The sequence below is a fragment of the Sander lucioperca genome, chromosome 5 (genome assembly GCF_008315115.2).
Source record: "Sander lucioperca isolate FBNREF2018 chromosome 5, SLUC_FBN_1.2, whole genome shotgun sequence".
In the NCBI taxonomy this organism is placed as follows: domain Eukaryota; kingdom Metazoa; phylum Chordata; class Actinopteri; order Perciformes; family Percidae; genus Sander; species Sander lucioperca.
Window position 1 is genome coordinate 35,880,419 of NC_050177.1, and position 14,848 is coordinate 35,895,266.

Below are 14,848 nucleotides of genomic sequence, written 5' to 3' on the forward strand. Positions count from 1 at the left end.
AAGTTAAAAAAGTAACTTTCTTTGCATTCATTTGATTCCCAATCAAGATACACTGGTAAGAATGGCTTTCCAATGTTAATATGTACTTAAACAGTTCTGAAATGCAAAATAATTGATTAAAACATGCAATTTAATCGTGATTAACTATAGAAATTTGGCGATTAATTGCGATTTAAAAAATGAATCGTTTGACAGCCCTAATATGTACGTAAGATGCATTGTAGTATTTAAATATTTGTCATAGCACTAAAGATTCTGTGAACCGTAGTTGGAAACACTAACTTTTTTTTACAGTTTTTAATGGACCAGTGTGTAGGCTGTAGGGGGGGGTCTATTGGCAGAAATGTCAAAGAGTAAACCTCTCTATATGGGTGCCTGCTCTACCAGGTGAGCTAACCAGGCGCCCCAAAGGAGAACTTAATAAGTAGTCTCACTGGTCTTTTATTTCTTATTGCTCATTGTCATACAGTTCCAATTTTCAACAATGCAACTTCAGTAACAATTAAAAATATAAATGTAAAATACAACAATAGAAGTTACAGTGCAGTATAAGAAGTGAACAATTATTTAAAGAGGCAGCATCAAAAAGGGGTCGTCAGCCTTGCTTTAAAAGAACAGTTGCGGCAGACCTGCAGTTTTCTGGGAGATATGTGGAGCATTAAAACTGAAAGCTGCTTCCCCCTGTTTAGTTCTGACTCTGGGGACAGAAACTCAGCAGCGAAAGACAATGTATTCTTTTAATCTGTTCTAGGGTCCTGCTGTTCATGGACCTGTGATTGCTAGCTTGTCTTGCCTCAAGGAGTCCATCAGTGACCTCAGCAACACCTACACCACAGCTCTGCTGGCGTACGTCTTCACCCTGGCACGAGACATGGAGACCCGTGCTCACCTACTGAAGCACCTAGACGCTGTTGGTTTACAAGAAGGTGAGTCTTCCTCCTACAGGAAATCATTCTGGCTTCATTACTGTGACGAAGCTTACCTTGCGCCTGTTTGTCTCTTTGTGGATGGCTGTTTTTAGGAGGTTTCCTCCACTGGTCTCAGACAGCAACAGAAACGTCAGCCTCTCTGTCTGTGGAGATCAGCTCCTATGTGCTGCTGGCTAAACTCAGTGCCTCTCCGACTGTTGAAGACCTGGGCTACGCCAGCCGCATCGTTAGATGGCTGACTAGCCAGCAGAACTATTATGGAGGATTCTCCTCCACACAGGTACAGCCCAGACAGGGTTAAGCTGGACTTTGAGTCAAACGTACAGTAATCTCTTCTGGGACAAATAAGATGAACAATCAAAGTTATTTAAAATTGTATGGCTTAGCTGTGACCTTAAGCCCATTTGTCTGACAGTCCGTTATCCCGTAAACAATGGCATGGCACAAAGGAAAAACAGCCCTATTTTCATGTTTGACAATGCATTTTTCTGCTTCAATGTTTCTTTCTTTGGCTTATTAAGTATAGGAGCATTTCTCTCCATTTAAAAAAAAAAAAAAAAGAAAAAAGCTTTAGTTTTAATTGAAACTCATTATTTAGACATAGTTCTCACAGGAGCGCAACATTGCCTAATACGAGGAGTGACAATTATACCATATCAAGAACAGCATTGTTTTATCCCATTAACTACAAATAAAACTAAATGTGCATACTATTTTTAAATGGTAATTTTCTTAATTGATTTCTGTATGAAAATCAACAATTGGAGACCTGAAATTGATAAAAGTGAACTCCTACATATGAAAGCTGCTACAGGTGTAAACAAAAGAACATTTACTTTTGTATAAATTTAAGCACAAGTATTAGGTATTTTCTTTTGTGTGTGTTAGGACACCGTGGTGGCTCTTCAGGCTCTGGCTCTCTACTCCACTCTGGTGTTCAGTCTAAAGGGTTCAAGCACAGTGACGGTCCAGTCTCCCAGTGGCCAGCTGATGTTTGATGTGAATCAGAACAACAAACTGCTCTACCAGGAAAAGCAGCTGCAGGACGTGACAGGAAAGTACAGCCTGGAGGTGAAGGGCACTGCATGTGCTGCAATACAGGTCAGTGGTTTGATGTACATAAACCACCAATCCTGATGCTTCATACTGTACATTTGAAGCAACTTGAGCAGATAGAATATTTGAGATTCTTCACTTTTTATGAATATTAATTACTTTCCTTGTTTAGATTTCTCTTGTCTATAACATCCCAACTCCTGCTGATGTTACCGCTCTCAGTGTTGAGGTCAAACCAGAGGCCGACTGCACCAGCAAAAGACCCAAACTCAGTCTGAACCTAACATCCCTGTAAGTAATCAACATGCAGATCCACGACATTGACGAATACTGAAGTTTTTGGCAAACAATCCTTGCATCTACCAACTTGAACTATGGAACTGTTGGTGGATGGACAGGGGAGGAATGTCTACAACTTGGTACCTAAAACTCAGCTCAAACAAATGTCAATCTGGTGTTTTAGAAGGGCTCCATTTACCATTTTTTTTATTGTACTTACAAACAGATATAGTGGAAAGGAGTCCAGTACAAACATGGTTATCCTGGATATCAAAATGCTCTCTGGATTTGTCCCAGACCCAGAGTCTTTGAACATGGTGAGTGATTACAGTAACTTTAAAGGTACAATATGTAACATTTCAACATTAAAATGTCAAAAACAACCATACCTATGTTTATATTTTTATGAGTTGTTTTTACTCTATCCCAAATATTTCCACCAAATTTCAAACCCAGATAAATCTTTATTTTCAGATGGGTCGTTTCCTTTAGTTTCCTGTCAGTGGCGTCATAAGCTTTCACCCTCTAGTTACTCTTAACTTGCGTCAGAACACTGGCACCCAGATGATAGAGACGCAGTCGGGATGACGGCTGACAACAGCCCCGGGACATATAGCTAGCTAGGTACCGTTAGCACCCAGTCAGCTAGCAGCCATCCACCCGGCCAGCACTCCAGTGCCTGGTGCTTACGAGGCTAACGGCAGCTTAATGAAGTGTCGGGAAACGGACCATATCAGACCCAGCACCCGAGTCACAACAGCGGGCATCCATAGCGTTAGCCACGTGTCCGTTAGCGCTACCGATGTCTGTGCCGAAAATCTCATCCCTGCCGAATTTATCCCTCCTTCACGTTTAGCTGTCTTTACGGTTAGCTAAATTAACCTGACAAAAGGTGGGTTAAGCACCAACATGAAGTTAAGATGAAAGAAAAGTGTGGGGGGGGAAATCATTCTGGGCACCTGGGATGATGTGCTGCTGCACAACAGCCATCAAACGTCCTCGCCGTCCTGGAGATTCCCCCTGGCAATACCCATCCACACCCGTCTCTCAGCCTCGTTGAGTAGCTAGCTAGCGTTACAACAAACCCTGACAACCCAGTCTGGTTTTAAAACCATCAAAAAGGTGACATTAACATGTGAAATGTTGTGTTTTAGCTGCTGGCTAATGTTAGCTTGCTGGCTCACTAGCTAACTGGTCAGCTACCAATAAAAATCAAGACAAACTTTCATTATGTTGGGGAAACTGTAGCTATTTTATTAGAATAACATAAATAAACATTACTAAACGTAACGTGAATAAATGAATGGGTTAACGCGTCTGTGAACAAATGCATTCTAATCAGCGATGGTGTTGAACACTTAAAAACTACAACTTCCATAATTCCACGCAACTTCCCAATGTCATCAAGTCTGTTTACCATCCATTGATTTGTTGAGAGACCCCTAGCGGCAGAAAGTTACATATTGTACGTTTTAAATTGAGTAGTATTTGTCACTTGTTACGTAATAACGGCTGACTAATGTCTCCTCACAGCTCAAACGTGCCCTGCTGGTGGATCGTGTTGAACAAAAGGAGGATCATGTTCTGGTGTACATACGGGAGGTGAGAGGGATTTAAAGTGACAAACAAGAGATGATTCTCTCCAGATTTGTTACTGATCATGTTGTCTTTTCTTACAGTTACCGAAGAACATAGGCATCAACCACAGCCTAAAGCTCATACAGGAGCACCAAGTGGAGAACCTGAAGCCAGCCGTGGTCAAGATCTACGACTACTACCAGCCAAGTAAATCAGTCCTCTCTAAACCTCATTCACAGAAGTCACAGCACACACTGCTCTGTGGTAGCTGTACAACAACCTGAACAGTTATCAGAATAGTCATTTATAGTATGTTAAATATTATGGGCTATTGAACACATGTGAGTTTGACTTTGTTTTCCAATCTTTTCTACTTTTTTCCCTTAAGGTGACCAGTCTGATACAGAATACATCAACCCTTGTGTTGCAGGTAAAGATCTATAATAACATACAGAAGCACTATGATGTAATTGTTTAAAAGATTTTAGAAGTGCCAATTTTGTAACCTAAAACTAGGGATGCACAGATTTTCACCGACCATGCCTTTTTTCTATTCAAAGCTCAGGTCCTGGACATTTCCCCGGGCTAGTGTCTATAAAATAAATCACAATTCCTGAACTCCAAAATACTGAGTGAAGTTTAGAAAGAATGAACGCAAAGTCTGATGTCACGCACATTAGGTACCCATGTGGATTTATCGACCCAGCAGAGAGGATGGTTGGTTTACGGCATCAGCTAAGTGCACAAGATTTTGTTCAATTTATAACCGTTAAAACAGACTACAAACCGAGAGCTTTTGTTTTAGCCAAAATCGCTATTTGCAGATTAGCACTGTGGTTGTTAGGCCGGTTACACACTGGCTGTGTCGCATGAGCGCGGCGTTTCTGTTGCGCGTCAGCTGCGTGGATTTTTGTATGTCTTTACACACCAGAAACGTGTCTGACGCAGCTCTGCTGCTAGCCTTGTCTGGACACATGTTTCCCCATTGATGAAATGCCATGCTAAACGTAGACTGATTTGATTACAGCAAAGACGACATCGGCAGTATTGACGGCAAAATAGGCTACAGAATATTTCGTTCTGTACTGACGGGTGCAATATTAGAAAATCAATTTTTTAAATTGCATTTATATAAATTTTTCATCAAAACCTAGATACTTTCAAACATGTCATTTATTAATATGAATTGGTGTCACAATGACATGAACATCTTTTCCTATTCTATTTTGCCTGGAAACTCTTCCAACACACTTGCATGTCGCGAGGAAAAATAGGCGTCGGTCCTATTCCTAGCATGCACGCGTTTTCAGCGTGGCTCGAGCCGCGCCTGAGACCTGCGTGTCACGCAGGCAGTTTGTAAGCACTAACCTGTTAACATAGGAGCCGAAATATAAATTGACACGCTCGAGCGACACATCCAGTGGGTAACCGGCCTTAAAACAGCGAAACGCATGCAGACCGAGCAGATTGAATAATCGCTTTCTTCATGTTTATGCCCGTTAAGCTGATGAGACATTGGGCTAACACCGCTACTCCAAATATCGGTGGTGAAGTTTACGGGCAACAGGCTGCTGTTGTGTTTTTCCACAAAGCAGCTTTGGAAACACTTTCTGTGATGTGGCGACGACTGTGAATCTGTTCCAGTACACGAACAAGATGTCAAAACGCAGTATTAACTACGGACGATGGCTGGTCGTCAAGTGCAATCATGCATTGGGCAAGGGCCTAGTTTTTTTTTTTTTTTTTTTTTACAGCCAAAAATCTCAACGGCTGGCAGTGCTCCCCTTCCGTCGCCTATACCTGCTTGACGGAGAAGTTATTGTCTCATTGCTATGAGGTGGTATCGGGTGGTAGTATAGGAGTAATTTTATGACTATGTATGATTACATGAGCATGGCATCGGACCAATACTGGTATCGGTGCATCCCAAACCCCATACCTCAAACCAAATTAAGCATACAACTAGTGTAGACTGTAAAGCTCAGACCAAGGAGTTGCAACGATAAGACAGACGTTGTAGCCCCGTCTCAGCTCAACTCAAGCCGGCTAATGGTGATGCCTGCGACTCGGCTTGTCAAGTCGCCATTGGCTGGTTTTAGAATGTAAGGCACGTCACCTGTTTGAACAGCCAATTAGTTCGTAGCGAAGTCAGCTGGTCAAGTCGGTTACAAATTGTCAGCTGGTCGGAAATGATCAGGAGGATACTTCAAATTTTGCTCAACTGACATCTGCCCTCTTTTCTCTTATCAAGAGAATAGTGTTACTAAGGAATACTCTATGAGCTGTAACTCACATTATGTGGGGTGACCTCTAGCTCAGCCAGTAGAGCGTGCACCCCATGTAGGCTTGAGTCCATTTCATCACTTCGGTCTTTTCCCTTATTTTTATTTTTTTATTTCTTTTGCAGCTTAAAGAGCATCTGGTCAGTCCTTGAGTCGTCCAGAAGATGCATATTATGTACTTAACACCATGTCTGTTTGTATTTCCTTGTTAGTATTCTGCCACAACCCCTGACAGCTGTAACTACTGTGTCTGAAGTGAAATACATGCATAATGGACAATTAAATGTGACGTTAATGTCCCGCTTGAAACTGGTCTTTTGTTGAACTTTTTCCACTGTTTAATCTTTCTGCTGTGTATTTATGGTATGTGTTTTATCCAAAGACCAGAAGTTGTGCAGCTCAGCTTAGTGTGGAAATGCGGTCACGAAAGCAAAAGGTGTTCTTTAGATAATTTAGATAATATATAAACTATATCAGACTCTTGGAAAATCTACAAATCCCATCTCCTAAAGTAGTTGGAAATCAAAGTTTAGCATTCATATTTTTCTGACCACTTGGTAAGCTGCCAACACAAGACTAAACTATTAGTTTATGAACATGTTGGCAAACAATTCCCTATTCACACAAGCAGACGCAGGCAACATTAGCGTAAATTGGGTTAAATGCAATCTTCGCTCTACTTTTATCTCGGTTTTGACAAATTAGATTTAAAGCTATCCAGGTGACCAGAATTACAACTTCAGTGGAAGGATTTTGATTTATTTGCTGGATAAGTTGATGCTACTGTATATCACGGGTCTGCTCCAAGAAATAAGTTGTTTGGATTAATTGGCTCCCTCAAAACTGGAACATGGACCGGTCCAAACTAAGAATAAAACCAGGGGAACCTGAGATCAGCAGGTCACTGAATGTTTAATTACTAGGAATCATTTTGCCTTTACCTTTATGAGGAAAAAGAGGGAAATTATCTTTGAGTTAAAGTCAAACTGAAAAGTTGTTTTGCAGCTGAGAAAACGAGGACGTGTTTCATATTGTTTTTCATTGTTTTATATTGCCAACATTAGGTTTTTGCTATAAGTCAAGTAATTAGACCTTACTTTTGAACAATACATAATATCAATACCAGCTGCAGTATTAAGGAAACAACTGTCATGTAAAAGTTCAATAAGGGGTGCTATTTATTACATTATATTAGTGCAGATACATAGCTGAGCTTGCACTTCTTGTGATGGATTTCAGCATTATTAATGTACTTATTGATGTCTAAAAAGTCCCCATGTTTGAGAATGAAGAGGGCAACCACTGCTGTGATGGTACTTACCTGCAGTATCTCTAACTGGACAGAGTGGCCTTCAGTGATCAAATTAGAAAACGGGACATCTGCAAGCTCATCATAGACTCTGCTGACAAACTAAGGATCAGTCATTCTCTATTACTGAGTATCCACTTTGGTTTTTACTTTAAAACCCAGGATCAAAACTGCAAAATTAAACCCCACATTGAAAAAGCAGACTCAAACAGCAGGCAGCCAACAAGTGAGTCAAAGTACCTGAAACTGTAATCAAAACTTTGTAGACAATAGTATTTTACGTGCTAATGACAAAATATCTGAGAAGTCCACCCAGGATGACACACAACCACTAGAGCTCTAGTGCACAGAATCCAGTGCAGTACAACCTGATTTCACAGAATTCTGTGAAATGATCACGAACTGTTAACACCGCATTACGTGGTGGTGGGACGGAATGTGTGAAAATTGTGTGTGGCCACCATGGAAAACAATGTCAAAGTAAAGTCAATGAGAAGATGACGTAGCATTAAGAGCAACAATGGCACCGAGAAGTTAATTTCACGGAATTCTTCCGTGGGCCCATCACGGAATTTTCGGCGATTCCGTGACATTGCCACAGATTTTGAGTTAAGGGGCCGTGTTCATTTCACGGAATTCTGTCAGACCCTGGTGTCCTAGCTGAAGAAGTTTGTAAGAGCCAGGTGTTATGTGTATTGTGTATATTAATTATGCGTTAGTGTGAGGCTATTTGTGAGTCTCCTTACCTCTCTCCTGCCCTCGAGATTGCTGTGTGTGTTGGACAGCTGTTTTCTGTGTGGTGTGGCCGGCCGTGTGCGTGTGTGAGAGTTTGCGTACCCAAGTCTGTGTAATAGAGGGCAGTTAAGAACGGTGTGTCTGTGTGAGGCTATTTTTAGAAATGCTTCTCTGCATGTGGAAGGGACAGCAGCACAGGGAAGAAATCTCCAGGGCAAGAATAATCATGTATAAAAACTTGGCAAAAATGTCATAAAACACCTGGAGAAATGACATAAGAATTTAAATTTCCCTTCAATTTAGAAGCCTTAAGTATGCTTGCTTCTGAAGCGTAATAAAATGAATGGGAGAAAGATTTGAGGATAAAAGTAGGAGAAACAAGGCTCAGGCCTGGGAAAAAAATGAAGAAAAAAAAGAAGGTAAATGATTAACAGCTGGCATGCGTGATTTGCGTCTGGAGCCCAGACATCAGTGACTGATCATCCTGGAGGAGAAAATCTCCAGCCTCTACCTCGTTGAAAGATGAGAGGACTGACTGTTGGGCTCCGGGGCATCACCTCCGTCATCCTAAAAGAGTTGGACCGCTTGTTTTAAGCTGTGAGGCAGCTACAATGATTTTACTTTTAATAAAATGATTCAAAATTTGATAATTTTATAAGGTTTTGGATTTTGCTATGGTTCCCCACTGTCACATTTGGTCACGTCATTGCGCCAAAGAAATGAGTGACATTTGTGAAGATGGGAAACAGAACAAATACATCTGATCCCTGTGAAGAAACAGAGCAAGTTAATTCAATTCTGATAAAACATCAGACTGACATGATTCAAATGTTATTTTTATGAAAACTAAATATGATGATGTTACTGTGAAACCATTAAGAATTATGTTAAAAAAAACGGGGGTTTTGGTTAATGAAAGTGGATTATTAAGAATGAGGCAGTTAATGTAAGTGTAAGATAAGATTGAGTCGGAGATCTGTAAGATTACAGGGGAGAACAAAGAGAAGCTGATATATTGATAATGATGTCCTTACAGAAGAACAAGAGGAACAATTGAGTTCAATACAATGATTTACAAACTGATAAAAAGTATTTCTCTGTGGTCGATATTAGAGGTCGCCCGATGTGGGTTTTCTTTGCTGATGCCGATCTTTAGAAATCAAGGTCAGCCGATGGCCGATAAATGCTGCTGATTTATTTTGGCCGATATGTTCTTGTTTTTAAACCTCTATTTGAAAGATAAAATGTAACACTAATATACACAGAATTTCTCAACAAAAACATTTATTGAACACTTCACCAATCTACACTTGTAGCCTTCAATTAAAAATGTATAATGTAAAAACATACTGTAGGAGCCTATTTTGTATAAATAATGTATGAAAAATATATTAAATAAACAAAACAGGTAAGAAGAAAATAAACTGTCAAACTTCAACTTCAACAACTTCACTTCAATGAAAAAATAAAGTTTAGTGCACTTAGCAGCATTTATTAAACTTCTGAGAATACAAATCTGCAAGCTTCACAGAAAGTGACGTCATTATTAATCTCAACACTATTTCCTCCTAACTCCTGTTGAATCACATAAGACTAGGGCTCTCTAAAGTCAATTCTTGTTCACCGTGTTTGTTAGATCATTGTTCATTTGTTGAAGTGTTTTATCTGTGTTTTGGGGACCCTACTGTTACATGTCCTGTTGACCTCATTAGGATCTTATCTGAGCACATTTCTGTCATTCAAACAACTCTTAGTTGTAATTTAAAACTCATCCAGCCAATTTAATAAAATTAAGGGTTTTATTCGTGCTCGAATCCATAGATGCAGTTAATGGATACAGGCACGGAGAACTGAAGGCTCTGTTAGCAACGATTAGCTCCGTTAGCGGTTAGCTCCAGTTAGCTCCGTTATAGGAGTGGATGAGACTGCCACGGACAGGGGTAACAACCAGACTCTGATAAATGACATTCGGAGAGCTTCCACAGTGGTGTGGCCGCGGTGTTTTGTACGGTTGTATTAGTAGGGTTAATCCCAAAGCAAGAACACCAGCAACATGCTACTGCTAACGGTAGCCTCTGAACCTGAAGTGACTGAGCGAGAATTCACGAGGGGAGGGGCTGGAGGCAGCTGGTCCATAGACAGTATATAAGAGTGGACCAACAGATCCCGTGTCTCTGGACGGAGACTAGTGAAGGCTGTTAGAAGCATAGATATATATAAAGGCTAGATGTCTTACGGTGGAGTGTCTAACGTCATCACCGGCGGCCATCTTGTCACAGGCTAGCTTCCTGGCGGGCTCTGTGTATGCTCTGTGGTACCTGACGTAAGGTGAGTGATCTGCACGAACACAAATACTCTTATCTCGCTGAAATCTTGATGGATTTACAAACGGTTTGGTTTCTTACAAACGTTATTGACGTGGCTAGAATTCTGGATGCTTGAACATGAACATGAACAAAATTGCAGCTTTTCTTTTCGAAAAATGACTTAATCGTGCAGCATAGTTGTGTATCACGACCAGGGTGGGAAATTAACTTTTTTGCCCACCAGCCACAGTGGCTGGTGGATGCCCAATTTTACCAGCCACTTTTATTTTTTACCAGCCACTTTTTCCAGAATTCAAATTTATAAAAGAAAGTGCACTAGCATATTTTGAATTGCTTCAATACATCATTTTTTATTATTGATACATATTTTATTAATTTAGGTAAATAAAAAGTGATATGAAAAAAAGCCTGCGAGACCATGGTAGGCTAATATTGTGTTTGGTCATATTCTACAGTAATTGTAGGCCTACATGTTTAATGAACAAAAAAAATATTGACTCATCTCTCCGTATCAGTAACATAGCATTAACCAGTCCCTTCAGGATTTCGCAGCCTTTTTTTGAGATTGTTGCGGCCCAAAATGCCTGATTTTGCAGGAGCTTTTGTAAAAAGTTGCGATGTCTTTTGTATTTTTGTTGCAATGAAGTTGCGAGGGACAGTGAAAGTTGCTTTTTTGTATAGTTCTTTAAAAATAAAAAGGAAACTTGTTTTGGGGAGAATAAAACTACTCTGGGCTGAGATTTCCTAGTAACCTTAATAAAATGCTCAGGATGCTGCAAATGTTGGTATAATATGAAAATGGCTGGTGGATTTAATACAAAAAATAATTTATTGAATGAATCAAATTTTAACATTTCTGTCAGTGGCTTGTTGATCTATGTGTGATACTCACAAAAAGGGTTTTGTGATACAAAGGTATATTTGTTTTTTTTAAGAGTTTATTGTTTTGTTTTGAAGATGGATTTTCATATTTTAGGGTACCTTAATTTATAGTTTGATCCTTAAGGAGAAAAATAAGCTAATCCATATTGCGCCAGTAGGTGGCAGTAGTAGCTTTTCACAGCATCTGGTACACTTTGGGAGTGCCGTACGTGAGTTCATAATACAGTTGAATGGAGAAAGAACAACACGTCGTTGTGTCTCACTTCTTTATGTGTACTTTTTCCTGCTGTTACAGGTTAGTTTCCACCACCTAAAACAATACACACATTTATAAGATGGTCCTAGTTATAAGCAATATGGTATCGGCACACTAATGTGTTGCTAATTAAGTTGAAAGTAACGGCAACCTTGCATGTCCCGTAATGGCGTCATGTCTATTTTCCCCGTTAGCTACATGGTATTGTTTTCTACTGTGTTTTATCTGTCAGTGACTTCTGGACATTGTTAAAATAGGAGTCAATGTGTAGCAGCTTATTGTTGCAGCGGAATGTGTATTAGGTTTTAGTTGTTTACCAAGCTAATCACTGCTATTTCTGTTCCGGCTACAGTAGCTTGAGCTAACGGGTTAGCCTATTGTTCTTGTAGCATTTGCTGTTTAGTCATTCGCGCCAGCGCCGTTTCAATACGGGCTTACTAGGTTTTTCTTGCTCGTGTATTTGGGCCTCGGAGTTACTCTATGTTAGGCAGTTAGTAGGTAAATGTTTTACTATTGAAATGTGTTGATCGATCTCAGATGTAAACTCAGTCTCTTGTTATAAATAGTAATAAATACTAAGAGAAATGGTTAAAGTATTCACATTAGACACCTTAATGAGAAGGTTGATGTGTTACTGTACTGTATATTACATTAGTAGTGTCAATGAAGGTATAATATACAAAGACAGACATATGTTTTGTGTAGAAAAGGTTTGTATTTTGTATATCAATGATGAATGAGTATGTTTTGTAGCTATGTAATAGATGCAAATTGGTCTATGTACCGCTACATTCTCTTGTAAAAAGACGACGCTGAACTTGGCTCCACATTCGCTCCGGTTCTCTTTAAGTTTCGATTCCACCTTAAAAAATTCCCGTTTCAGCCACTGTGTGGCAGTGTTTATCACAAAACGAGCCATTCTGCATCAGTGCCATAGACTGTATGATCAGTGCAGATCACAGCTTTATGTTATGTACTGTGTGTGTGTGTGTGTGTGTGTATATATACATACACACACACACACACACACACACAAAGAAAAGAAAAAAAAAAAAATATATAATTTTTTTTCTTAATACAGTTGTATACACTTTATACACTTGTTTTTGTTGAATCTGTCTGAATGAAAGCCAACAATCTTGTAAATTATATTTAAAAAGTCAGAAATTCTCATGACCTGTAGACTACCACACTGTGAGGTATAAGTGTAATATATTGTTGTAATGTTGTTTTTTTATGTCCATATCTACTGTGGAATTATGGACATGATCCAGCTCAAAAATATACATTTTGACAATTCGATTGCAACAGATGCTGACTTTGCACTGCCCCTAACGGCCAAATATGGTTGTCCGTTGAATTTCTCACCTGATTTACATACTACAGATCATAAGGTTTCCAATGATGCCCAATATGTCCATATCTACTGTGGAAATATGGAAACTGAGAAGGGTTGGGCACAACCAACTCTCACCCAGAGTTGGGGGGGGGTTTGTGTGAAAAAATGTTTTATTTGCTTTCCAATTACATTGAATCAAGAAAGCCAACCACTTATAATGTTTTATAAAAGTTAATATTTTACATTGATCATTATAACATTTTTTCTGGTTTAAACTGGCCACTTTTGATTATTGTTAAATGTGGACAACGCCCATCCCCCAAATGATACATTTGCGCATACTTGTGGACCAACTCAACTCTGACAGATTGGTGAGGGGAGTGATAGTGGTCATGTACTATTGATTTATTTATAATTTGTTATTATTATTATTATTACTGTTGTGAAATTAGTGTTCTTAAACGAGTAATGTATGGTCTTTCAACAATTTCAAGTGAATAATATAACAATTTACTGAAAATATTGTTAATGCTTGTGTCATGTGGTGGCCCCCCTCTGGTTGTGCCCCTTGGGCACTGGCCCAAGTGCCCTTATGGATAATCCGGGCATGGTAACGCAGATGCCATGCACAGGCTACGCATCCAATAGGCCATTGTACGTCTATAGCAGAGGTGTGGACTCAAGTCATGTGACTTGGACTCGAGTCAGACTCGAGTCATGAATTTGATGACTTCAGACTCGACTCGACAAAATGTACAAAGACTTGCAACTCGACTTGGACTTTAACATCAATGACTCGTGACTTCACTTGGACTTGCACCTTTTGACTCGAGAAGACTTGCTACTTCCCACTGGGGAAGAAAATGTTCACACGGCCGCGCCGCTCTCAGTATATCTGCATCTGTGAAAAAAAATGTGCACCACCTGTATGCATGCAGAGAGCACGCGCGCTGCCTGCACGACATCCAATCACTGTAGTCCCACGTTGTTTTGATTCGACAGCATCTAAGCAGGCACATTGCAAGACAACCAATGAAGCACAAGCAACAACGCGCCAGTTGGCAAAATGATACCGAAGATAGTTTCGTTGGGTTATAAAAATTACGAGGTAGTCGACAAAAAAAGAGTTGCAATTTGCAAAACATGCGGGTTACAAGATTACAGACGGAGCTGCCACAACGTCCAACTTTGTTCGACACCTGAAGTTGCACAAAGAAAGGTAAGTTTTGAATGAATGCTAAGCACCTTATCGGATGTATGTACCGTAACATACTAGCTGCTGCATATTTACTGTCTCAACGACACAGTAAACGCACGTCTCCCTTGCTGGTTCATGCTTACAAAAATAGGGATTTTTGAACCCTGATTATATGAGGTACATGAGTGTAGCACACTCAGATGGAAAACCTCGCCAACATGTCAACGTCCGTTTTAAAGTAACGTTACCATAACACAGTCACAGTAGATCCACCATTAGCCTTCCCTTTTCATATCAGGGGTTGTATTCGCTATAACTACCGCCTCGCTATACATTATCCCGCTTATTACATGGCTACCTACCAAATAAATACTTTGACACAAAATATTGATTTAAAAAGGAGTTTATTGATTTAAAAACGATTGTATTGCTTCCGCTAAACCCAACTGCGTCCATAGCAACGCTCTGTTTTTCATGGCAACGGTCTGTTATCAAGAAATAACAGACCGCATTCTACGTTGGAATTCAACCAAGCCATAGCCTAAAATAAAATAACGATTACAGTAGTAATGTTCAGAGATGCAATAGATTATTATAGTGCAGTTCTTAACTAATGGGAATATTGTTTAGCTTATTTTTGGTTTAATTTGGTTTACTTTAGTTATTTAATATATTAAT

The 14,848-nt window shown here is 39.7% G+C and overlaps 1 protein-coding gene across 5 annotated transcripts in view; it reads left to right on the forward strand.

The window, feature by feature from the left end:
- Positions 1–14,848, forward strand: part of LOC116038990 (alpha-2-macroglobulin-like) — a 71,606-nt gene that overhangs the window by 16,775 nt on the left and 39,983 nt on the right. For 2 of the 5 annotated variants that reach the window (XM_031283733.2, XM_031283735.2), the window contains exons 29-37: positions 752–926; positions 1,022–1,209; positions 1,818–2,030; positions 2,158–2,276; positions 2,491–2,581; positions 3,798–3,866; positions 3,944–4,049; positions 4,231–4,272; positions 6,250–6,284. The exons of 1 other annotated variant lie outside the window; for it this stretch is intronic. In XM_031283733.2, the coding sequence (XP_031139593.1) occupies positions 752–926; positions 1,022–1,209; positions 1,818–2,030; positions 2,158–2,276; positions 2,491–2,581; positions 3,798–3,866; positions 3,944–4,049; positions 4,231–4,272; positions 6,250–6,254 (1,008 nt within the window). In that variant the 3' untranslated portion in view covers positions 6,255–6,284. Of the gene's footprint in view, positions 1–751; positions 927–1,021; positions 1,210–1,817; positions 2,031–2,157; positions 2,277–2,490; positions 2,607–3,746; positions 3,867–3,943; positions 4,050–4,230; positions 4,273–6,249; positions 6,285–14,848 lie in introns of those variants that run through there. 2 more of the 5 variants (XM_036001695.1, XM_031283732.2) reach the window with 2 other exon arrangements.